Source organism: Cygnus atratus, chromosome 10, assembly GCF_013377495.2.
Source record: "Cygnus atratus isolate AKBS03 ecotype Queensland, Australia chromosome 10, CAtr_DNAZoo_HiC_assembly, whole genome shotgun sequence".
Classification (NCBI taxonomy): Eukaryota; Metazoa; Chordata; class Aves; order Anseriformes; family Anatidae; genus Cygnus; species Cygnus atratus.
In genome coordinates, this window is record NC_066371.1 from 6,546,178 (window position 1) to 6,573,193 (window position 27,016).

Here is a 27,016-nt window from a genome sequence, read left to right on the forward strand (position 1 = left end):
AATCCATTGAGTATAGATATCTAGAAAGACACAAGTGTCCTACCAGATACCTGATACAACTCCAGTAATACACATTCCAAAGCACAGTGGTGTTACGGACAGGAGGAAGCAGATTTTTTCTTTTTTCCCCTCCCAACTTTCCTCCTATTAATCATGTTGCATAACTTCTGCATAATTTTTCAGATGGTTGGGACTAAGTTAATCCATTTTATAGTTCCCAGCCCTTCTATGAGACTTAATCTATACGGAAACACCCAAGCCTAAGAAACGTTGCTTGTTCAGTACAAGTCAGAACCCCCAGTCTTATGGATCCTGCCTGGCAAATTCCTGGTTAAATCTAACCTCTCTAGAATCACAACATAAAGTAAAGCCAACTCAGTTTTCCAGAAAGTAACAGAAGACAGATACTGCACATATTTCATTAGAGAGGATGTTTATTTTTCCAAATATTGTATTAAGATAGTGTCCTGTTTGCCCATTTCAATCGACATCTGCTCTGTAATACAGAGAATGATAGAAGATCAAAGATTTAATTGTGCAAGAAAAAGAATGTCTTAATAACATTCTTTCTGTCCTACAGCAACAGAGATAAACTTTAAAAAAAATCTAACAGCTAGGAGAACAGGATATTTATATAAAGATGTCCTAACAAAAGGAAAGCATGCAAAACTACCTCTGGTGGATAAACAAACTAGGCTCCCTGTTTGCAGACTGTTCTCTATCGAGCTCAGCCCTCAGAGATCCCCTCCCTTGCTCGGTCAACAATGTTTTAACATATCTCAGCTGGCTTCCACATTTTTATACACAACCTTTTCAGCATCCTTTGTTCGTTGACCCTTTAAATTTAGGAAAAGGCAGCAGGTGTGTCTTTAAGACTCATTTTGCTTCCAGCTGCTTCAGAGTGCCTCTCACCTCCCTGGTAGTAAGTCATTTAAGAGTGGGGTTTGGGTCAGTCAGCTGCACGGGCTGCACTGCATGTCCTCCCCATCCCTGTTGACGCAGGCATGGTGACAGGACAGCAGTTGTACTGCACACAGCACAGCAGTACCTCTTGCTCACGAGACATTACCTCTGCGGCTTTGGAGATCGGAGAAAGCTTGAGTGTGTTGCCTGTTTGTCAGAGCACTGCTGCCACTCATTAATGCAGCAGTCTACTTTTAACTAGCTCTCCTCCTCTTCCCCACAATGAATATAGCATAGAGTGCCCTCTTCCCCCAAAGCAGCAGGATCTGCCTGTGCTCACCTACAGCTCCGACTTGCACACACTGAAGGAAAACAAACGTGCGTCCCCCAGCCAAACCTCCAGCTTTACTAATTCTAAAAGTTCAGACTCCCAGAAATCACAGCTAGGTTACCTCCCTGGCAGTAAGATCAATAGCATGCTACACAAGAGTGGGTTCAGATCTTTCAGATTTACCAAGTTATCTGTCAAACTCCGAGCCCTGAGATGAGCTCTCAAACACCGCTGCTCCGTAACTCATCATTACTGCCCCCCTGAACGGAGGCCATTACAAGCAAAGAGCCTGAATTTTCTCAGAGAAGTCTCTGAGGCAATACAAACAACAAGCAGGGCTACCTGCACAGCAAGGGCTGCCATTTGAAAGCAATTCTCTGCCTCCTTTCAAGTCATACGTGAATTATAAACATCGATTCCTTAAAGACAAAGGGATGGAGGACGAGTTCAATATCCATTTTAGCTCCTTTCGAGTCTAATCCTGAGTTAGGGCCCAATCCCTCTGCAATATTTTTAGCAGTGACAAACTAGATTAAAACCAAAGCACCCACTCAGTTCTTCCGAACACTTCCAGAGCAATGTGCAACAGAAGGGACACCACATTTAAGTCTGGCGCTGCTCAGCTGTGCGAAGCTGAACCCTGCATACAGACACGCAGAGAGTAAAGTGACTCACTGTCCAGCGAGCTGCTGCACACGGTGAAACTGGACAATGCACTTCATTCTCTTGCGTTGTCTTCCCATTCAAAATAGTGGCCTTTAAGACATCTGCTAGGCTCCTGTAACATTAATGGAAATGGATAAACTCCAAAGGGAACTCAGGGGCTTCTGTCTTTTTCCCATGAACTGAACATTATGGAATTTTAACAGATGTTCTACTTGGTCATAGTTAATAAAATGAATTATGCAGGAATTAAAAATCTGGCTCCATTTGCTTATATAAGATCTCAGCAGCAGAACTACATTCCCATTAAGAAATTCTAGAGGATTTACAGTGCATTTACAGTCTACTCCTGCCTTGTTATAAGATGGCTGGAGATTTTACAAATGAACTCTCTTCTGGAAAACGTGACTACATTTACCTGCTCGCTGACTGCTCTTGGTAGCATGATCCAGTTTGCGCACCAGTGCACGCTGGTGTACTGTGACCACAAGAAAGGACAATTCTCGCTTTGATTTGCTTTGGAGGTGACATCATGGGAATTCCACATCTTTTCACAGCCTCAGATTTCTGCCATTATTTCAAAGTCTCATTCAACAGCTTAATAACCATACTCTCACTTCGTGCTTTGTCACAAAAGCTTTCCTCTCGGAGCACGGGCATCTCTTTCAGGCTACTACTGCCAAAAGAATGATGCACCATACCTTGTTTCCCTTCAGATTTTAGGATTAGTTCAGAGCAGGTGAAAACAACACAGCCAAAACTTTACACTTTATCCTCCACTGAGACTCACTCAAAGATAGATATTTCCAAAAGCATTATAGATCTAACCATCTTCCTTCTTTTCTAATATTTGTCTGTACAGAAGGTATTCTGTTGAAAAGATAAGGGGGATAAGTGAAGGAATGAAAATCAAAAGTGAAGGGTGAAACAACCATCTCATGCCAGAACAGAAGCAACACGGCAGCTAACGCAAGTTACACAGAACGGAATAAGGCTGCCTTGAAAAGATCTACAATACTATGGAAAAACGAAGAGATTTCAAGATTGCATTCCCTTTATAAACATTCAAACTCATTTTCATTTAAGTCCAAGCAACTGGCAAGCAGATCTCTGTCCAGGCATTGATACCTGCTTTATGTAATATGCAAAATCTTACCCTGATGCAACAACTAAAACTAACCTCTCAAAATCTGGCCCAAGAATTCTGGCTGTGCAAGAACATCACCATCTTCAAAGCATCAATATGCACAGCCTCTTCCATTACTGTTTTTTTTTTTTAAATGAAAAATTGTTCATTGAAACCATTCTACCCCAAAACCCGCTCTGCTGTAACTAAACAAAGGGTTTTGTCTAAATAAAAAAACAAAACATACAAATGAACTCTGTAAGCGTAAAATTCAGCTGGAGTCTACATATGTCATGCAGCTACCTGAATATGTCCAATAACAAATTAATATAGATTTTTATCTGAAAATAAAGACTTTCCCTAAAGGAAGTGTGTTTCAATAGAGGAGAAAATATCAAGATTAAACATCAGGCTTATAGTGGTTCCAGCTGGAGGTTCAGCATGCCGCTCCTACTTGAATGGATATTGCTTTACGATATTCGGTGTCTGAAAATGCAATGGTCTTAACCGGCTGTTAAATTCAAAGATTTTTTTATTTTATTTTTAAAGACATCACTTATGATTTGTTCCATTTTGAAAAGAAAGCACATTTCATTCAGTAATCATTTATTCCTCATTCCATCGGACAGATTCCTCTGAAAAGCAATACTTCAACAGAAATCAGTTCTGAAAGATCTTTTATGAATATACATAATGGAGAGGACCCCCATTAAATTTCCAACAAAGTGCTGCCATTTTGAGTAAACAAAGTTATCTCAGCAGGGTCACACACTGTGCCATGAATATGGTCTGCAAATTAATTACCACCCTGACATATGTCAAAACAAATTTTAAGTAGAACAGCACCCAGTTGTAGCCATGTGTTTTATCTACCTGTTAGTATGCAAAATCTGTATTCAATGGCATCTAAATTTATTCATTTATTCAGAACCCCTCAGAGAAATCAAAACGACTCGTTGGCCTTTTTTTTGCCCGTCTCCAAATGAAATCTGAGTGAATAACGTGTCTAGTGAGCCAGAAAATAAGTACAGGATGAAGCTATGGTGCGGGATACATTTCAGAAAAGCAGGTGTCATCTCTGCAAAAGCAACTAATTTTTGAAACACTCAGAACTGCTCAAATAAACTGAAGTGCACTGTCATTTCTCAGCACTTCGGAGAATACTAAGTTTGGGATTTCTTATTTTAGGTAATATCCATCTTTATCCTACGTTGTAACAAGAACTGGCTAACATAACCATCCTAAAAATAGTTTGCAGCAAGAAGAAAGGCTTTTTAAAGAAGAGCTACTGAATGAAGGCTTAAAAAACCCCTGCTAGCTTTGTTATCAATGGCAAAACATCCAACCGATCTGGAGGGAAAAAAAAAGAAAAGGAAAAAAAGCAGAGATTTAAACCTAGTTTATTCAGTTGAGCTATATAAGGAGAGAACAAACCCCCGCGTGCCACATTGAACACAGCAAATAAATAACCCTTTCTGGAAAATAGCTGCTACGTTTTCATAGGAATCAAGCCTTGCCTCTTTATTTGAGGTACTCATGGAGAAAATTCTGCTTTGTCAAAAGATGGTCTACCACCTGTGATGTGATTTTTAAGCTGTTTTGGATTGGGATTTTATCAGTGTATGTTAAAGGCCAAAAGAAATCTGTCCACTGGCTAATCTCAAACAGTTTAGAGAAGACTACGTACATTTTATAAAAACATTAGTATTAGGATTTTTTTTAATTAGTTAAAGTTTCAGGGAAATCATAGGGGTAATCCAACGTGCTGAATGAGAGCTGTCAAGAAGTCACACAGATGTCATATTTAAGGAACTAAAAGTCAGAGCTGTGAAGGCCGTCGGCCTGCACGGGGTCTCCTGTGGGCAGATCTCAGTTGCCACAGTTCCAGATGCACAAGAAGAGCGCCAGCATTGAGCACAAACTGAATCCATAACTGAAGCCATGAGAACACACTGCACAACATGATCAGAGCCTCTGCCCGCCCACCACTTTCAGTGGGTCCAAACCAGGGTCACAAAACCCAACAGAAGAACTTTTCTATTTCTTTTGTAATCTGTCTTCAGTCCACATAGCGTATCAAACACTTCCATGACACTAATCCTAAAATTGGTAGGATGTTTATGAAGAGATTTTAAGTTTAGGAACTATTTTCTGCCAAGCAGGCCAAAATATTTTTAGCTCCATTTTTCCCAACAGTGAAGTACTTCTGATTTGCAGTTAAGTAATGCCATATCAGATCCACAGACTGGATGACTAAATGCATTTCTTTCACACATTCGGGAGAAAAAAAAAAGTGCACACAATCTTCCCTATATACAGATGACAGATAATCTCTTGGCATCTGCTGACAAACACATTTAAAGAAAGCCTAAATCTGTGCCAAACTTGGCCTGATTCCACCAGTTCACCATTGTTAAATTATATACTTCACATGATGCAATCACAAGACTTGAAGTTTCCAGTGCTTTATTTTATGGTTTTCATTGTGTTAATATATATATTTCCATCCTTTTACAGTTTAGCAGCAACAAAACTAAGGCAGAAAGGTAGCTGACATTCTGCATGTATCATATATTTCTCTAATGCATGTTATCAGTAATCTATTTAAATTACAGGCTGGTAACTTACCTAGAATGAAATATGCTAATATTTCTAGGTTATGGTTAGGGCAACTGATCTCAATTCTACTAGTACTACCACCACCTCTTGTTAATGAACAGAAAAAAGTGAGGCAAAGGAATCAATGTTTTTTTTTTTAAAAAAAAAAAAAAAGGAAAGACAAGTGTTTTACCTCTCTTAATACTGTGCTTTTATAACCCCGATAAAGTCCTTGAATACCCTGTAAACCAACAAAAGAAAGCATCAGCTATAGGGAATTAGTTTGTCAAAGACCACAATTTATTGGTGATTACAAGGCAAGCAGTGCAGCCTTACTTAGCGTCAGACCGGACTTCTTACAAATTGACTATATTGATTATAGCATTGTACACTGTATTCTGTGATTTACAACGCTGGGCAGTTTTATGTTCATTTCAAAAAGCATTTAAACACTGTTCACAATAATCAGTTACAGAGAAGAAAATATACCTTACAGTTAAAATTAAAAGATAGCACAGAAACACATTACTCCAAGTTCTGCTTGACTAATCTTGGGCAAGCATCCATTATCCTCCATATATTTTGAAACTACTCCTCTCCTGCTTAAGTAGCTTATGCAAAATGAAGACATAGGATGAAAACTTGCATCCTTCTTACCTTTGATTCACAGCTTTTATGAATACAAATATTTTGTACTTTTAACTAGCTAATAATATGCAAAACGATTAAGAATTCTTTTTAAAAGTACATATAAAATTAGGTTTAATATTTTATAGGCCAGTTTCTCGGATGTTTAGCAAATCTTACAGTTCTTTGGTCAGCTACAAAGGAGAAAAGAATACAGTTTGGAGAGCACCAGCTTTTAGAGCAGAATGACCAAATCACAGAGTGAAGTTCCAGGGACCCTCTCGTACAGGGTTATCAAAATAGTATTCATTTGCAAGCAACTAAAAAAACAATTGAATCATTAAAAGGTTATATTTATGTCTTCCTTTTCCTGGCATTTATACATGGAAACTTGTATAATATTTTTCCCCACAGTATCTTCAGGAGCCACCTTCTCTTATGGGATAAAATTTGAAAAATGCCCCTTTTGAGACGCAGTAAAAGCGGCGCCAAGCAGGTTTTCCAGAAAGAAATAGTACAACTACAGAAAAGATGACAAAAGCCCTGATTTTTTGAAAGTTACCAATACCAGAAGCGTATTCATTTCTCCCTAAAGCCTCTCTGAAATGGTACCTTTAGGACATCTCCCCAAAAACCTGCCTCAAAAACTAAAAACCACGCAGCAAACCTTAGATACAGGGTCTTGATGTCCTGCTGTCACAGACAAGGGCTGTTTAGATATATCCAAGCACATCTTTCGACAGCTTTTTTTTTTCCCCCCTCCTCTTATGCAGGTGCCCAATATAAAAGAGGGGGAAAAAGTTGTTTAAAGTTTGCATGTGTGTGCATTTAAGTGCCCACACATGGGGGAGGTGTGGGGTTTGGTTCCCTTAAACGTTAACATGCCTACTGCTTTCAGGAACAGAAGAATTTTACGAAAAGTGCTGAGAAAGAATAAAATTGTAGTAATGCTTCTGCACATGTACAGCATCAGTGGGAAGAATGAAGCAACTTCTTTGAAATTTTGCTCTGAACTCACCTCATGGTACAAGGTGTGGGAAAGAATCCGAAAGGTGCTTGCAGAAGGTGAAACTTGGGCCCTTTGCTTGACAACTTCAGATGGAACCCTTATGAGGCACGCAACCTGCAAAAGAGTGATACAGTCAGAGAGCAATTCCTTCCGCCGCCTTCATACAGCTGATGCTTTTGGAGTTTGTTCCCAGTACAGAAACCTGAGAAACCAGGAAATAATTTTTGTAATTATATGAGTTGAACTTAAAAGCTGTTTATAAGGCGCTTATGTGTCTGGTCTCACAGCTACATGCTTCCTGAAGGTGAAACTGTACTAACAGAAAAATGTAAGTACCCTTGAAAAATAACACTTCAGATTTTAACTTCTAAAACAGAAGTGGGTTTGGTTGAGGAAACTCATTGATGAAACCAAAATCTTGATGCCGTCCTGTCTTTTGGCAGCCACAGGAAAATCCCCCTACTTCTACAGATCTAATCTACAGATCTGGGACTTGAAGAACAAATTTCATAGATAGTTCCATTGTGCCCTCTAGTGACTAACAGCAAAAGACGCTCCAGTGAGCGTTAGGTGCACACAACACACTCAAGGTTTACCTTAAAACACACCGGACGTCATTCAAGGTGAAGCATCAGGCTGATTCTCTTCTATGTAATGAACTTAACTAGGCAAGAAAGGCCCTTGTAGCTGGATGTAATAATGTGACTACTGCCATAAATCTCTAGCTTTTATGAAATAGCTAGACCTGGCTTTAAAGCGTTCACCTGCCACCACAATTTAAGGGAAGAGTTAAGATTGCATGCACATCATTCTGAGAAACGAGGACACTGAGGTGTCAGAGTTAAGAGCCTCATCTCTAGAAAATGCCTGTTCACCAGCACGTAAACTTTTAGAAGTTGTTGTCTTCAGGTGATCCCAGGAATACTTAAAACAGCGCTGGGAGTGGTGGCATGACATCGGAGATGCCACGGCCCTTTGCTCGGCTTTAGGCTTTTTTCGGTCCCTTCCTGTGCTGGGGTCAGCAACCTACTGCGGTGAATTTGGTTTCTAGCAGGAAAGGTGATCACGCATGCCACCAAGAGCTGAAATTCAGGAATTCACTGCCAGACTGTACAGACACACAAGCGCAATGTAACTTGAATGATCACTTGTGGGTAACACTGTGTAAAGTTTAAGTTCCATTTTCACAGAGACTAAGAAAAAGTCTGTTATCCTGTTATATTCCTACAAGTTTACCAGACAAGAATTTCCACAAGTCATTACAAACAGATATAACTCCATGTGCTCTTCAATCCTCAGGGTCAAAAATAACAAGTGACCCCAATATGTCAAGAAAATAAGAACTGTCAAGTTTTTTGATAGTTCAGCATAAATATTTATAGAACTTCATGCTTCATAACACCCCCTGTCCTTATATTAGCTTTTTATTCCTTAAGAATACGGAGGCAGGAGGAGAACTTTAAAAAGGCTCGGATGAAAACAATCTAGTCGACCACGAGCAGACAAAGAACGCGGCGTGGCTTTCTGACACCTGGGTGCTGCTGTTTCGGCACGAGAAGGGTGGCTACAAAGTGATGTCTCCATTTCCCCAGACTACTTGGGGTGCCTTGCATTTCAAACTAACTTTGATGTTTCTCCCATTTGAATTTGAGCTTAGAAGGCAATCTCTGGCTGCACAAGAACAAAAGCAGTGATTACATTGTGCTGTTATGAAAGGAATTAAAGGCTCGCGTCAGCCAGGCTCTGCCGTCAGGTTGCCTCCATGGGGCACTTCAGGGACTAGAAAAGCCGCAAGCCTCAACTGCCCACCTCAGGCAGCACGGTGACATTTCCAGCGTGCATCCAAACTTACAGCGTGCTACCTTAATTGCTTCTACACGGGTACCTTACCAGCAATAACACTTCGAGCAGTCTTTTGATGTCAGTCAACACCAGTCTTTAGAAGGACAGTACAGAAGACCAGTGTCACACCTCTCATCAGCCCACAAGGTAAAAGAAAGTTACAGGCTGGGACAGATAAGTGCAACAAATCGTAACCAGTCTAACCCAACAGGTTACTTTTTAAACTCACTGCTGTTCATGCAGATGTAGCCTGTTGCTTGCCACAGAAGAGTGCAATACAACCTGCCAAACTCAGCCATTCCCGGTGAATCCTGCTGGTTTTAGGGATGATGCAGCGATGAGCTAGCTTTCTGTCAAAGAACTCCGTAGCCAGGAAAGGAGAGGGTTCAGAAGTGGGTCCTCAGCTGCCTCAGCCTATATTAAGGCATCTGACAACAGCACCCAATCGACAGGGCCATGCTCACTCCACCAAGCAAGCTCTGGAGCCGAGCACTATTCCTACCTGTTGACGGGACCAGAAATACAGAGTCAAGATCCTACAGACCAAGTTCAGGGAATAAATGAGTACCGCCCTACAAACTCCTTCCTTATTTTCCATCTGCCAATACAACTGTCCAGTTTTCAGTCCATCTCCCAGGCCAACACACAGGTATACATCCACAGGAAAGGAATGATGAAAAAGAAGCTCAAGGATTTTTAGCTCTAAGCTTGAACAAAACCCTAATTTGCAGCTGAAAGCATTGCTGCTATTAGTTTACACAGCAGGTATACCAAAGTGACTATTACCATCTATTATCCGTGTAGTCTTTTAACACTACAAACGCTTCTGAACAAAAACAGAAACAAGAAGAAGAGTACTGAATTTCAAAGTCATTGTCTTAAATCATTACCAGGCCAAACTGGTGACTCAAGAATTCAGATGCAAACCTAAGTACATTTTTAATTTACTGACTTGCATTAGCCAGTTAGAGACAAAAGCTAAAGTGGGATTATTTTGTTAACATTATACTGTCTTAGCAATACATAGATAATCTTCCAATTAAATGATGGTAATTTCTTTTCCTCTGTCGGTTTGGGAAAGAGCATTTTAATTTTCAGATACTCCTTGCGTGCATCAAGGCTGCCATCTCCTGGTCAGATCTATGTTGGAACCAGACTTTCCTGTGCTTGCTGTGACCAACGTGTCAATTGACCCTGAAAAATGACCAGTGCACTTAAAAGTTTCAAAAATACACTAAAATCAACACAAAGCCTCTTTATACATACTGATTTAAACAGTTTGTTTCAGTAGATGAGAAATTAGATAAAGAAATCTGTTTCTACTGGGCTGTAAGGTAAAAGAAAATAAGGTATGCTACAAAAAGAGCACAACTCCTCCTAGTCTTCAGTACTGTATTGTCTATTACCCAAATATTAATAAATCTCACGTAGATTATCAGCCTTTTGGTTCCACCCTTTGTGCCCCTGGCTAACCATTTTCTACATGGCTGATTTTTTTCTAGGATTGAGGAGAGAATCCAAGACAGCGATGTCATGTTTGTGCATTTGTTTTCAGGCAGCTATACTAACCTTGCACGCATGATCTGTGCAGGAGCTCTATCCAGAAGCATTAGTGAGAAGACAGAGCAGGTGTTACAGTTGCCATTAAGGGTTGATGCAGAGCCTTTGGGTATCTGCACGGCAGGCTTTTCTCAGATCTGGGGACACAGCTGGTGCACCGCAAGTCGCAGCTTTGTACCTTTAAGTGGAGCAGCTTGAGAAAACATCTCCTTATGCAGCCTGGCATGGACCTTGCACTGCAGATGATCTGGCTCACGCACTTTAAAGCTCCTATTAAAGTCTGAGCACTTTAATAAGAGAGATAATACCCATACTCTTAAAACCGAAGCGCAAAGACCAAGAGCCCAATCTGCGAAGACACTGGCACTTGCTGAGCTCTTGGCTAACTAGGGACGGGGGTGAGGATCAAGACCAATTTTTTCCATGCTGTAATTAGCCAGCTATTCAGCTGCAAATGGGGAGAAGAGTAGTCTAAGGACAGAGAACTTTTCTCGAACACGTTAGTGGCTGGTGGTTTAGGGACATGCGCTCAGCAACTAAGAGCAAGTCTCTGACCTCCGTGCCTAAGCCTGCTTTGAAAACTGGGTACAGAAACTGGTGATAAGCTCCAGAAAACTTGTCTGTGTTGCAGCTGTGAACCCTTTAGAACACTGGCTTTCCAAAGGATTTTTAATTTTCCTGAGCAGGAGGTTAATTTTAATAACTTTATCTGTCTGAGTAGGCTGGGAAGCTTTAATTGATGTTCCCCACATAAATATAATTTAATAACTTTAGACAGAACTAAAAGAACATACCTGAGGAGAGTTATTCTTAGATATCATTTGCATAAATTTATTCTTAATCAAATAGGAACCTAACATATGACACTACACAACTTCATATCCAGAAAGCAGACTTTAACCCAACCCTCAGAATCCCTGCGCAAGACAGTCACTACGCCATTCAGGAGAAAAAGCCACTGCAGGGAAATGACGACAGAGTTTGACTGATCAAAGGACATATGTTTAGGCTGTAGTCAGTCTGGAAACAAAACCCTAATCTTCCACCCCGTTCTTGAAGGTCAGAGAGATTGCCTGCAGCTACATAACGCAGAAAAGCCAAGAAAAATTGAACTCTAAAACCCCATTCAAAAGGGAGAAGCAAAAACAAAATACACTTGTTTGCTTGGTTGTTCGTTGGTTTTGTTAGCTTACTTTTGTTTTAAATTCATTTTGCGTTAGCCTTGGTGGCACTCCTGCAAACAAAAGCTACCTTATAGTTCAGGTTTGTTTGTTTACAAAAAAAGGCTGCTTCCCAAACCAGGTTAATAAACATGACACAATGCAAGCATCTCAGTTTCTACATCAGATGCCCCGTCTTGGTTTAAGGCTTGTCTCTTGACAAGACTCATATTCAACTTTCCATACCTCTCCAAATACTGAGAAGTTATAGTTGGTTCTCCAGAGATTCATTGTGCTCTCTGAAGAGAAAAACTGAGTGTTTTCAGTGCAGCGTTATGAGATTAGCAAAGTACTTTATCCTCCAAATAACTGTTTCTGAACTCCGGCCAGAAGTCTGGGATTGGAAATGTTCAGTACTGGCGGAGGTGGGAGCAAGGGATGTACCTGCAGGCAGAAGGTGAACTGCCTTAACCTTTCCACCACCATGAAAATTAACAGAAGAGCAGGGATAAATGAAATACACATTTGTCATTTGGTTTCATATTTTCTTTGAACAGAGAAGCCTGAACTGCTGCAATCACAGACCCGTAACGGTTCAAACACCAGTAAGTGTTCATCTAAATAATTGCTGCCCTTTTGACCAAGGCAGAAAAAAAGCGCCAGCATGGTCTGTAATTTGCTGTGGATCACAAACTCAGGCAAGCCCTTCCACACGTGCTTGTCAGCAGGCTCTGCTACCTGCTAAAACACAATGGAAGAGGAGAACTTAAGCGTTAACACCTATTTTAATGAGGAAATTGTCCCCAGGGACAACAGGGTCTGCCCATTACATGTATTGTATGCTCTCAGTTTCTGCTTTAAGTGTCAGCCCCACAGAAGAAGTGTTCATCTTCAAAATGAAACCTCAGAATATTTAAATCCTACTTTCCCCTCCCACGCTCACGCACAGCATGGATGTGCCCTTCCAGCAGAGTTAAATTCAGTCCTGCGCAAAGCTGCTGGGGTCATGAACAAGTGACTCCACTCCTAATTTAAAGCCCACAGAGAGAACAAGTTTTGACTAATGGGCTCTGGATACGAAAGTTCAGACAACACCAACCTCTTCGTCCAGTCTTTTCCTCTGACTAACACAATAGGGCCTTCATTAATTTAACTGCAGCTCCCCTGCATGCTGGCAGGAAACATTTCTTCAAAGAGCAATCTCACCCAGCAAGATCCCTCAGATCTCTGCACTTCCCAGGGCTTAAAAACATACTATTTCAGAGATGAGACCATGCACATGGACTGAATGTCGCAGGCATTTGGAAAACTGGAGCTTCTGCACGAATGTTTTTGACTTCCTCCAACTTTCCACCTTCGAGGACTCTGCCTGGAATTTGCCCACCTGTTGAGCAGAGTGCTATTTCGTCCTTCACCACTGTCAAACCTAAGTCAGCTCATTATTAATGCTTTCCAGAGCCCCCTTCTTCCTGCTCCAGAGCATCACCCACATCTGCACACACTTGTTCCTTCACATAGGCCATCTTGACTGAGCCCTTTCACCCCGACTGCCTGAAATCCTCAGCTGGATGCTTCAGCAGCCCTCTCAACACAGGCTCTCAGATTTCTTTCCCCAAACATGGCTGCTGTTCAGTTGCCCACCTACATGCCCTACCTCTCTTGCTGTAGTCTCCCTGCCTACCCCTCCATCAGCCTTGTCAGCTACGCCTTGGAAACGGACCAGTACCTTCTGTCCTCAGACAGCAGAAATTGATGCTCAGCTCTCTTCAGTACAGTACAGACTGAGCGTCCCGCGGATTTTGAAGATCCTCAGTACAGTCACAAACAGTTGGATTCAACCCTTGAGTGGCAGAAATCAGACAGTTGCGTAGCTTTAGAAATACCAGTCTTTACCTTCCCTAACCAGGCTGATGCTTGAATCATCAGTTGCTACCCCTCTTAAACACAGAAAGCCTTAAAGCCAAAGAACGGAAGGCCCTCTATTCAACATACAGAACTGTCTGCGTGACCCAACCTATCCTAGCAACACTTTCACCACTGTGAGCCTGCTAAATCTATTTTAGAAGACTTAAGAAACTAATTACATCCACCAGCCAAACGGTTCTTTCGGCAAAAGTTCCCTTCCAAAGCAGTGTGGTGCATCCCATCCAGCATGAAACTGTTTCCAGAGAGCCAAGAGGGGTCAGACTGTGCTACAGGAGGACAAATGTTAATGAGATTCCAGGCAAGAGAACACAGGCAATATTTTCTGAAAACACATTAAGTCTCCTGTTGAAAGATGACTAGTATTTTACAATTTGCTCAGGCTCTTGGGGATACGTTGGCCCAGAACATGGAAATTTCAACTACATCGTATTTTATCAAGTATTTTCCTTTAATTGATCCCTTAGTCTTTCCTACAGCCTTCTCCCCTGAAGAATTACGGGCTTGTTCACATATGGAGCTGCTCAGAAATAGCTAACAAACCCTGTACAGAACCTTACACTGGAATAAACGTTCCTTATTTTAAGCTTCCTCAGTCCTTTCCAAAGCTGAGTCTGGCAGAATAAGTTGCAAGCCAGGAAATCCATCAGGAAATAGTTTTAAATTATTTATTTCTCATGTATACTCTTTAAGCCAAGTTAATTTTCCTCTACAGTCATGTACTTCGAGCTACAAATATTTTTAAATCAGCTGAGTATCAGCCCTGGGATGATGAGGCCCAGCAAAGAGATGACAACCTCCCAGTTTCCACTCTGTAAGTAGAAACAGCACGTCTTTTAAGTCCTGAACTGAACTGATAACACAAAGTGATCTAGGAAGGACAGCTGACAAAGAAGAGGTAATGCACAGAGTTAACATGGAGCATACAAAAAAAAGATCAGCGTGGGTGGCTGGCTAGGTGCTTGACAGTTCTTATTTTGCTGTTTCAGTCTGTAATTGTATGATGAATTTGTTGGCAGCAGTTGTGAATCATGCCTCTATTTGTCTCTATTTACAACCAATTTCCAGCTACAGCTTTGGGTTTCCGTCCACCCTAACTACACTCCTTCTCCCCTGGCTCTTAATGGCACCAGTCTCACATTCACAACCAGCTTCCAGCCACTGCTCAGCTACGCTTCTGCATACGGGCTTGGCAAAAGTCCTGCAGCATCTGTATAGCAGACCTGGCCTCACCTAGATTAATTTCTGAATATCTTAAAATCCATCATGATTAATTCAGGAGACCACATACCTTGCTGCGCTCCCCACCGCTGCTCGTCTTGCCAGGGTCGGCACGTTCCCCTGCTCACTGCCTGCGTGCATCCAGATACGTACAGCACAAAGACACAGACCCACAACGACAGGCCCTGATCGTTGAAACTAAAACAAAACCACAAAACACATACGTACTGTGGAAGAAGTCCCGTCAGACACCGATTACGGTCAAACTTAGGATAATACTTTGACTATTATGGTCTGCCAGCCTGTACTACACAGGCTGGGAGATGGAAGACAAAGCAGAAAATGGAGCTTTTCATTTTTAAACAATTTTGTTCGGTTCTTAGTTTGGCTCTTAGAAAAAGGATAGTTAAAAATTCAAAGCCATTATCCCAAAGTCTAGACACATTAAGTGCTAAATAGCCTCTTTGCTCCAGCAGATAATTGTTGATTAGATGCAACTCTCCCTAGAGTGTCCAACTTGCCTATTGAACTGAAAAGCAACATCTTCCAACATGTTAGTTTTTGGAGTTTCAACTAGCTAAAACCTTAACTCCACATCTGACGTGAGTGGTTGTTTCATCTCTGTTAAATTTGTCTCCTGCAAGCCGGTCTTCTAGGGCTTACAGCGCTGCAAAGCCCGAACCAATTATCCTGCTGGGGATGCTTTCGTGACATTACTCTTTGTGGATCTGTCTGGCTCAAGCCTCAGTCTTTTCCTCAAAACAGGCATTAATAGCAACTCTCCTCTCTGACCTAGCCAGCTACTCGAATGGAATCCATACTAATACACTTTTAGAAATTGCTGCTGTTCTATTACTTTCAAACTAGTTAACAGTTTTGAAAGACACTGCCACAGCAGAGGGAAGAAGAAGGGGCTGATACGTGGACAGAGAGAGACAAACAACATCACGTTTAATGCATCCTTTTTTTTTTTTCAGAAGGAAGCCTAAAATACAAAACACTCACTTCCCTTCTTTTTTATTTGAAGGGAAAGTATACTCAAAATGTCGTTCTACAAAATTGTGATTTGTGAACTATAAGCTTGCTTGCATTTGGACTTGCTTCTCCTAAGAAACAAGTTAGGACGAGTAGAGAAAGCTAGCTGAATTCCCCAGAGAGCTCATTCCTGCATTAAGAAGCCTTTCTATTTGACGCATCCCAACAGCAGATAAAAAAAAAAATCCAAGTTATTAATACTGAGGGTCCGATGCTAATCACAGATGAACCACGCACTTTGCTCTTATCACACAGGTATCTTAAGTGGCAACAAACTGCAATACACAAGCGAGGTTGGAATTTCACCTTGGAATACCTGTCCTCGCCTTGCCCTGTGGAGCCACATGAGGTGACAATGTCATACCACCTGCCTACTTATTTATGCCAAGATGAGACGGCGGACTGAACGCCCAACTGCATTTCTACGTTCTAGTTACTGCTCTCCTGAGCGCATTTCTCCCACTACTTTGTTTATTTAGTTGAAGTATGACAAGTCAGCCAGTCTCATCCCCTCACCCCAGTAAAGCCACAAACTTCTGGACATTTCGTTTCAAATGTACTCCACATCCCTTATTTCTCAATTCTGGAAAAACAGTTAAGTGTGAGGCTGTGCCAAAATCCTTGTTGTTGAAGCCAGCCAAGCCTATCACTCTTGGAGGCAGCAGTCCCTACCTGAACATCAGAGCTGTCTCAGAAGAACACAGCTCAGCTCTCCACCTTCTCCTGTGAGGTTCATGCTCCAGCAAAGCCTGGTAGATAGCCCAAGTTTCAGCGTTCTTGGAGGCAGACCAGAAACGCCTTTCTACACCTGAAAGCTTGTCCAGGATTATATGACCCAAGGGAGCGCAGTGCACAGACACCGAAGCAGGATGAAAACAAGCCAGCTGAGGAACTTAGAAGTATCGTGGCTACATCTGCTTCAAAATTAACAAGCAAATTAACACAGGCACAGCGTCACTGATATGACCGGGAAGCCTCCAGGATCTGAGCTGCTCACTCTGTCGCGTGCTGCTGCGTCCTGTGAAGACGCCCCACCCTCCTGCGAGCAGCCGGGGATCTCGCAGCACTGCACAGCGTCAGCACATCTCCAGCGCTGTTATCCTGAAGTACTCTGGAAACATACACAAGGACAAAAGCAGCTCAGTAACTTCAGCTGGTAATCTACTTGCAGAGCAGCACCTTAATGCTCGCTGCCAAAAGAACAGGACGTCGACCTCCCATCCTGGTCTTCAGTCCTTCCCCCACGTTTGCTCCCACAAGTGAGCTAGAAGTCAGGTAGTTCGCTTTCCTACAGAGCGGGAAAGAAGAGACAAAGCTACCAAAAAAGCCCAATCAAAAGTAAAAGGCCAGAAAAATGGTAAGGGTAGACCTGGTATTTACAAGCAACAGCCCTAAACTTTCACTAAATATCTTGCAAAGCTCAGATTGTAACCATAACAATATCTAAATATGAGATGGAAAAGGCTCTTGTCAGCTAGCCTCTCTAGAACGTGATCCAAATGACTTTATTCTCACCTCCATGGAAAGCCAGCAGGATGTAAAATTAACTGTGCTGAATCCAAGCACTTTGGCACTCACGAAGGAAACCTCATCAGCCAAACTGGGACAATCTTAAACTTGCCCCATAAACCACATTTACAGGACGCTGGCAGTGGTGGGGGCAGAGCGCAACTTCTCTTTACCAAGGTTTCTTGTAACTAATAGTAGATACTGCCATGTTACACCACAGGTAAAAACAGTTACAAAGTCCATCAACTCTGTATCTACAATAAGCTGCCTGCTGCCCTAAAAGCCGGCGCTGGGAGGTTAAAAACACTGCTTCATCTCAGGGTTGCTTACACCGCCTTAGAATATGAAAAGTAAAATTTGTGAACATCTGGTTTTCCTTTCCACCCCCTATGATATCATGTTTTCCAAGCGCATTTGGCAGCTCACCGTAAAGATACAGGCAGACTAAACATGCAGGGCAACGCCGAGTCAAGATGAAAAATTCCAAAGCCCTGGATGCACTAAGTGTGTTTCCTACCTCCAAATTTCACAGTTAGACAAGCGGTACGCTACGAGGTTTTTTTCCCCCCTTCGGTAACTCATGTATTCTTCGACCTTCATTCTTCTTTGATGAGATGAAGTGATATACCGCGTATCTGTCCTCTACGGTTTTGGCTCTGTCTTTGTATTTTTTTCTTGCATTATGGGATATTCAGGGTCGCTATACAACAAGATTCGGTTACAGGAAAAAAAAGTATGTTTAACAGGGTCAGATGATGTGTGCTTTTTTTTTTTTTAATCTCACCCCTAAAGATGAGATTACTCTCCTAAATTCCTCCTGTATAAAAGGAAAAAAAAAAAAAAAAAAAACCACAGTACAATCACTGCCCCTTCACTGCTTGGTTTTATTCCTCAGCCTGTAACTGAGTAATTGGACCAAGCCAGCTCCAGGGGACTGTTTCCCAGGAATTTACACAGGCTGTAAGCAGTATGGAAGAGGGGCTGTTACAAAAACCGAAGAGCTCCCATTCAACCAATTTCTCTCATATATTTTACCATATTTTGATGCAGCATTTTCATTTTTCTGCCTTTACCTAGTTTATCATTTTTAGCTAGGCACATACAAAGTAGATTAGTCAGCGTTAACGTACCTTTAAGCTTAGCACATTTTACTAACGCACAAGAACGTAGCCATCTCATCTATGCTCACCAGTAAATGAGCAGCAAATCTGGAAATCCAACCTCAGTTTCTCGATTTGAATCCTAATTTCTCTGTTTTGCAAAAAGACAGCTTGGATACGCAAACAGATGTCTTGGGAATCCTAACACGACTGAGCCTTTGGCTTATTTCACATTTAAAAGCAATGTATATCAAAGTAATTATTAAAGCGTACAAAGGAGGGAAAGCATGTATTCAACAAAAACAAAAAAACAACTGACAAAATAATAGTCCCAGTGGTTATACCTTGATTAAAACATAATGGCTAATCAATAAAACTGTAATTGTAACTTTCAGTCTGATGCAATTTGGAATAGTTTATATATCTTGATTGATCTGTTAAGACTTTATTAAAAAAACAAATGTAAGAAGATCTTGCTTAGTGCTATTTTTATTACAGATTTGCTGTAGCAAATCTCTAAATCCCTGCCTCAATATTTTACAGTTTATTTCTCCCAGCACACCAAGAGAAGAAGAAAAGCTAGCAAAAAGCAAAATCTTATTAGCTGAGAAATGGTTGTTACAACATCACAGTTTCCACACCATAAAGTCAGATTGCCGTTTCAATGGCTATCACCACACATTTCTCTGGCCTTAGGGCAGCAAGAGCCAAGCACACGAGGCATAGATAAAGTCAGTCCCGAACAACTCATTTAACTATGCAGCATCTCTGTTTGAAAAAAATGAAAGCAGCGCCTGCCTGAGTTGTAAGGATCACGAAAACAGAGAGCACCTTGGAACATTCAGGCAGCAGCTTCTGTAATCACGCAAAGGAGTCAGCTGTAGCCGACCTTTCCTTGGCTGCTGCTGATTCAATTACCCAGTTGTGGTTTTCTTGCAGAATACTCACAAGCAGAGGAGGTATACTATAAATAACCCCCTCGCAAAAGAAGAGAGAATTTTTCAGTGGATTTTATAACAGAACACTGGCACTTCTTCATAAGCCCAATCATCATTTCGCTTGCTTCTGAAACAGCACTAGGGAAGCTTAAGACACCTGTTCCGTGATGTTCCAGGCAAACAAGGAATTTCAGAGCTATGCATTGCCGTGCTGAAGAACCTCCTGCCGATTCCTAACAGCCCTTGTAGGATTTCCATAGAAATAAAGTCTGTGCACTGCCTGAAGTTAAACGTCATAAGCTAACAGCGCAGATTCTAATCAAGATCAAAAAGAATCCGCCTGAGGAGGCGACACAAACGTATCCCACCCAACCCTAAATCTACCATCTTCTATCTACTCCTGCCTATGATTATACTACAGAAGGGGTATGCCGAATTCACCTATCTTCACGTGCTTGGTATGTTAAATGAAGTTCACTGTCTCAGTCCCATTCAGTCTGATAAGTATCATTTCCACAGAAGAATAAAAATTACTTGGGAATCAAAGCTAAAACCATGGAGAGCAAGAACAGCTGAACTGCTTCCCGTGGCAAGCCGCTATGCCAGTCTGATATAATAGCAAGGCATCTCACAGCTAAGTCAAAATGGCACAGCTCCATCTGCGCTCCTCTCAGCCTGGGACCAAGCCACTCAGAGGAGTATAAATACACAGCTACGCATGAAGGAGAGAAAAGCAGCCAGTTTCCTAAGATTAAAAACCTCAGTTAAAAGCAAAATATGGAACCAAAGACACAAAACATTTTTCTGCCCCATATCACAAGCTAAGTTTAAGTTGCAAAAGAGCCAGAAAAATTAATTTTGTACAGCCCGTTGCCCTCCCCTTGACCTGTGGGGAGGCAGCAATTCACACCCCACCTCATCACTGCAGCGCCAGGAAACACCCAGTGTGACAAAAGCAGGAATAAGGAGGGGACAGCGCTGGCAGCCACAGCAGCGGGCTGTTTACAGCTGAACACCCAGACCCGAACACTGCCAAGGCACAGTTCCAACCCTGCAGTTAAAAACAAGAGGGACATCTAGAGAAAGATGGATTTCGCTGAACGTGGAAAATGTTTGATTCAGCTAACCCAAAGCAGCTCTGCTCTTTTTGTTTGCAAACAACCTCAGAATTATTATTTTTTTTTTTTAACTGTAATATTCAATCTGTTCTGAGAATTTTACTGCAAGGGAAAGGCAGCTTCTAGGCCTGGATCGCAAAACGGTGTGGATAAAGCATCTCTAGTATCTGCCGATAGACAAGTTTGTGTCTGGATCAGGCAGGAAGGGAAGCTTTGGTCAGTGATTGATCACATCAAGAAGTGTTCTCTTTCAACACTTGCTGCGGACTATTTCGGCAGGGAGTTCCCTCCTGTTTCTGTCCCATACTACCCCTTGCCAGAGCTGAACTTCCAGCCCTGTGGCTCTACGTGCTGTCTAGTCATCCTGACATGGCACGTTGGTGATGAAAATAATGTTAGGATATTAATCTGGAATATAAAGTCACTTTTAAATGTACCCTTGACATTACTTTAGTATTGAAATCTTTTCCCTCGTCTCTACAAAAAAAAAATACATAAAATAATGAAAATAAATAAAAAATAAAATCATAAAAGAAAAAAATAATATATTTATCAAAAGAGTGGTCAATGTAAGATAGGAAATAGCCTAAATATACCATACCGGAAAGTCAAGAGGGCAGATGTGTTTTATTATTTCAGTCCAATAGTTTAATATTACTCGCTAGGTTAATGGTTGGACTTGGTGATCTTAGAATTCTTTTCCAACCTAAATGACTCCGATTTATTTGTTTTGATACTGTAGGTTACAAACAAACAAAAAACTACTTCTATCCACTACTAAATTCTACAAAGTCCACGCTGTTAAGAAGGCAAGGGCAACCTAGGTATCAAAACAAGCAAAGCTTTTCTGGTGACCCTTCTTATTGATCATCTAAAGTGTTCAATAGAACTTGGTCCCAATTATTCTCGGTACTGTTTGAACCTTGGCAAAGCAAGTTGTTACTTGCAGCTCCAGATCCTGCTATAAACAAAGCGATTAGAATTTAAGGGATAAGAAGCACAGCAACTTTTCCAAGGAGTGGGTGGAAAAAAGTTTTTTTAAAACTGAGTATACAGAAATGATTTTTATTATTCACATGTTTTTATCCTGCAATAACCCAACCAATACACTAACCTAAGGGCTACTGCTACCAGAGAAACTATGAAAAACTGTCACTAAAAGGTGTCCATTCCAAGGAAAGAAGAATCATTACCTACCCAGGACACAGGTTTTGTCAGAAAAGTGTTATACATTATTTGGTAAGTGGAGTCACACAGCTGCCAGTTGCCCTATCCCGTCCTATGTACATCCACTAGAAGAGTCTGTATATAAATAAATACTAGAAAGTCTTTTCATCAGCACGACACTCTCTTTTAGAAAATGGTGTTGGTTATGAATGCGTGCAGGGAAGAGGAGAAAGATAAATATTAATATCTGCTCTTACCAGCTAAGCTGCGTGGGTTTCAGATGATGGCACCTACCTGATTTACTTCCATAGGACAGTTGTGTTGTATGTAAAAACCTTTTAAAAATAAAAATCATTTCCGTGACTACCCCACCTGATGCTGAAAGGCTGTAAACGCAAGAAAAGCCTTCTCGAAAGTTAACGTTGACACACAACCACTACAGTGTGAAGGTGGATTCATATTTCAGAGCAACGCACACTTCCTACTGACACAGCAAGCTCAGCCTACTAACTCGTTTACACACTTGGGAAGAATTCTGACGAAAGTCAGCACATCATTAAAAAAAATTCGAAAGATAAGAACTGTTAAGCACGTATATGGGCAGCACTCAGAAAAGACATGACACCAAATGTGACTTCTGTAATGGAACGGTTTCTTCTCCTTCCACAGAGGCACAATATATAAAGTTCTTTCTTACCACTTCCCCAGAGGAGGCAGCCACCATGTGTGTTACTGGAGTCAAGTATGATGCAGAGCCATGGAGCAGCACAGATTTCACATTCTCATAGGTGATAAAAAACGCAGCAGCTGAAATTCAAGCATACATTCAGTCATTTAACTGTCCCTCCATTCTTTCATCATAGAACTAGCACTAGAACATAGAACTAGAACATTTAGAGGTGGATTCTGTCACCTATTATTCTAAAAACACATTTGAAAAAAAGATATTTATTGCCCCAAAACAGTAACACTGTAGGAAAACAATCTGTAAGGAAATTTCTTCAGCAGTTTATGCTCCTAGTGGGGCATACCTCCCATTGCTACCAAAGGTGCCAAGACTTCAGGCAGCACTTAGTTTTGAGATAAGGAAGGAGATGTTAATGAGTCGTGACTGTCCAACAGGTTTTGGAAAACCCTATCTTCCATACATGTAGAGGGGAAAGGTAGAAAGGAGGCTGTTCTATCCCAGCTGAATTGGACAGGTGACTTCAAATAAACAAACAAAAATAATCAAAATACTTGATACAAACCTGCTACCCTGCAATCTGCAAAACCGTTTCAGTGGCAGTTATAAATAACTTTTTCCTAGCTACAATCAGTTCGGTATTTTATACTTTAGCTCCAGAAAGAAATTCTTCTGAAATTCCAGTGGACAAGAAACATAGAAAAGTAAATTGAACATAGCAAGAAAAACTGCACTTATTCACTGCAAGTCAACTGCAAAGGTACTTGCACCTTAAGGGTTACTCCTTCTCCTAAAGATAATTTCAGTTTTGAGTCATATGCTGGAAAGATAAAAACACAGTTCAGATTTTGAAGATGTAAATCTTGAAAAAAACTGACATGTCTTGCAGGGGAAAGGATTTTAATTGTAAAGAAGGACTACGTGAATTGCCTTCTGCTAATCAAAAGATGCTTATCACCTCAAAAGGAGATAACCGAGCAGACAAGATAAAGAACTGAATTTTTTATATCATCTTATGAAGGACATCAAACATCTGTAGGTGTAAGGGGATTTGTCAGCAAAGTTCTCCTAACATTTACTACTGACAGCAGAGCTTGGTGTTCTGTTTTTTTTTTTTTCCTTCCCTACAAAGACAAAATGGACAAAGGCATTAGGATTTTTAGATACCTTTTCTCTGCAGGGACAAGTACTATTTTTTTTTTTTTTTAATGTTGCAGTTTCAAAAGTATTCCTGATGTCTTCTCATTTTAAGTGATTTGTAGCTGTTTCTTAGGGAGAAAAAGATGTGCAGAGCATCCCCGGAACATTTAGTTCAAAGACCTCCAGTGCTAAAGCACTTTCTGATTCATTCAGATGAATTCTGATTCATTTCTATTGCCATGGAAGGCTGGGTCATGACAAAAGCATCCAGGGCAAGCAAGACTTGAGTCCTCTTTGGCACCTGGAAATGCCTTGGGTGCCCCAATTAAGTAAGAAGTGGCTCATAAGGCACATCCAGGAACACTTTCTAGGAGTAAGGGCCATGCAGGGAAGTACCGCTAACATTTAACATCAGCAGCTGCTTGCCCACTTGCCAACCTTTAGAGCTCGTTTATTTAAGCTACGTTTGAACTGCTGGGCTATGCCAATCAGTCACGCACTGCTCCCACCACAGAATGAGGCTTACAACAGTGGGATTCATGCAGATGTTTAAGAGAGTAAAAACACGCCGGAGGAGGGCACCAAACTGCACCTACATTAGAGCCGTACACTGCCTGCGACACCAGGACGGGCTTCTTTAAACACAAACACAGCCTCCAGGTCCCACTGACAGGGGACTGTTTATGCCAGAGCTTTCACAGAAGTTAGCTACAGCGTGGAGCTGAAGTGGAGGAATTAAACCACAATGATAGCCTCAGATATGAGCTGCATGTTTGCAAACGTTCCTGTTCAGGCAAGTTCCCATCTGAAATACAGAACTAAGGACAAAACACAAGAACGGAGTAAGTACGCAGCAGCCTTTACCCCAGGCTCGCTCAGAGATTTTGTTCAGTGTCATACAACCCTGGAAGCTGCTCTTCACAGCTGGACATTGTCCCACAGAATCCAAACTGTCACCTGCAGGAGAGGAAGCCACTGACATGAATGTCCTATGCTACCTAATACCCACTTAAAGGAAGATAAAGCATAATCCAACCAAGATTTACCATTTGGAAAGGATCCTATAGCAGTGGAGGGAACACCAGCATAGATGCCACGAAAGCCACCAGCCTTCCAAAATCCTTGGGGACTTTGTAGTCTGGTTTTGACAGTGTCCAGAGGAAAAAGGATCAAGTCGACACAGACACCAGCAACTCCACCAGCCTTCAAGATAAAATCATAAAGCGCATTAACATTCACGGGAGCGAAGCTGCGGTGCTTATGTGAGCAGCCAAGACATGTCTAAGCCAAAGCACTACCGAAAGTATCCTTTCTGAGATCAAATTATAAATTGATAGTCCTACACAGATCTCTTTAACTTCTACAGCTATAATGAGAGATTACAACCTTTAAACCACTTAAAGGTGTTTTCAAAATAATCTCATTATGTTGCAGAGTACAAGCAAAGCAACGATTATCTACCACACCTAAAAGCGAGACAGCGAATGTCACTTAGCAAAATGCCACAGCACAGAATGACCAATACCTCTAGGAAGCTGTGTGATATGATCAGGGAGGACAGAAGCAATTCTGCTTCCCCCATAAGCATCTCTGGAAAGCACATTCACATTTCCTAGCAGACTTCTTACTTATAGTGTTCCTGTCCACCCTCTTCCTTTGTTGAGCAAAGCCTAAAGCAAAACTGTTTTATTTTCTTTGTTGACGTGATCGCATAGAAAAAAGAAAAAAAAAAAAAAAAAACACTGAAAGAGATATTTTCAAAGTCATAAGGAAAAGTGGAAGGGTTTCTTATTTTTTTTTCCAAAGCAATTCTTAATACTAACCCCCCAAAATAGTTTCAACTAAAGTTCAAGCTTTCTCAGTGTCTGTGTTTCTAGATGACTTTGGTTTTAGCTTCCCCCAGAACGTGGCTGATCTGTAGAAAAAAATTACTTGCCAACAGCAGGAGGAAGGGATTGAAATAAACTGGAAAAAAAAAAAAAAGCTTAAAAAGGAAAAAATATTTAGCATTAATCCATTATAGGACATCATTTATTCACTGTTATTCAGAAGGAAGACATACTTTGCAGAAGTCTACCTTGCAGAGACAGCAGGCAAGAAACTATCACAGGTTTTTTTATCTCTGCCTGAAAACAAATCACTCTCTGTTGAATTACTCTGATTTTTTTTTTCCAGTGCCAATAGAGGATTCAGAGAGGTGTTGAGTCGCTACTACTGGAGTTTTAATCAATAAGTTAATTACTCTTTTAATCTATCTGGCTATTTTGCATGCATTGATTTTTCTTCACTCTTTTTCATCAAAATCCTTATCTGCTCAAAATAGCATTGATCAGATTTAATCAGATTTAACCGAGCCATCTGCTAAAACATGAATCAAAAGTTACTAATTGCTTCTTTACTTTACAAACTTCTGTGTCTTAAATGCCATTTAAATTCATGAAGCAGCAAACGGCGCACCTGCCAGCGGGTGCCAATACCCGCGTGCTTATATCTGTGGCGGAACAGAATTGATTTCAGGTAAAAAGACAAGTAAAATCACTTTATTCCCTGGCTCTCAGTCACACTAGCGTTATGAGGAGCTGGGGACACCCCAAACCGGGCACCCCACTGCCATTACATCGAACTGAGCCCCAATTAACAGCACCCAGCGCGACCAAGCGCTGCCCAGCCGGGGGACACAGGGGGGCGACCTGCACCTCCCCACACCCCCAGGCCAGGCCCCCCAGCGCCCTGCGTCCCCCTCGAGTCCCCTCAAGGCCCAACTCAGGCCTAGGCCGCAGCCTCCGCGTCGCCATGGCAACGGGCAGGCCTCGGCCCCCGCACTCACCGCCAGGGCCGCCCACGACTCCCGCGGCTCCATGTGCAGGTGGCGGCGCGGAGCAGCAGCACGGCACGGCACGGCACGGCACAGCACGGCACGGCACGGCCCGGCACGGCCCTAGGGGAAGGGGAACCGGGCCTAGGTCCCCGCAAGGGCCTAGTCCCGCATGGGCGCGGCCATCTTGGGGCGCCCGAGCCGCGGTCAGGTGGGCGCCGGGCGTCGCTGTGCATGCGCCACCGCGCCGCCTCTGCCCTCAGTGGGCGGCCTGGGCGCCGGCACCTGCGCAGCGGTGCGAGGCGTTAGCGCTTTGGTAACGGCGACCGAGCGTTAATGAGCTATTAATTAACGATGAGTTGTGTGCGAGCGGCGGTGCTGCTTGAGAATGGGAAGCGTTTCCCGTTCTTTCAGCCACAAATACTCCTGAGTAGCTGGGGGGCGTTTCTGTGCCCCGCCCTCGCCCCCCAGCGCTGACTGAGAGCTGCTGAGGAAACGAAACCTAAATCCGATAAAAATAAATAAAAATAAAGCATTTCTGACAGG

The 27,016-nt window shown here is 41.9% G+C and overlaps 1 protein-coding gene across 2 annotated transcripts in view; it reads right to left on the reverse strand.

Moving 5' to 3' along the window:
* SLC25A26 (solute carrier family 25 member 26) overlaps positions 1-26,688 on the reverse strand; it is an 85,244-nt gene extending 58,556 nt beyond the window's left edge. The window contains exons 1-5 of one of the 2 annotated variants that reach the window (XM_035546899.2): positions 26,483-26,688; positions 24,702-24,858; positions 22,528-22,637; positions 7,267-7,371; positions 5,815-5,862 (exon numbers count right to left, since the gene is read on the reverse strand). In XM_035546899.2, the coding sequence (XP_035402792.1) occupies positions 5,815-5,862; positions 7,267-7,371; positions 22,528-22,637; positions 24,702-24,858; positions 26,483-26,515 (453 nt within the window). In that variant the 5' untranslated portion in view covers positions 26,516-26,688. The remainder of the gene's footprint in view (positions 1-5,814; positions 5,863-7,266; positions 7,372-22,527; positions 22,638-24,701; positions 24,859-26,482) is intronic. The other variant, XM_035546901.2, reaches the window with a different exon arrangement.
* Between the last annotated feature and the right edge of the window lie 328 nt (positions 26,689-27,016).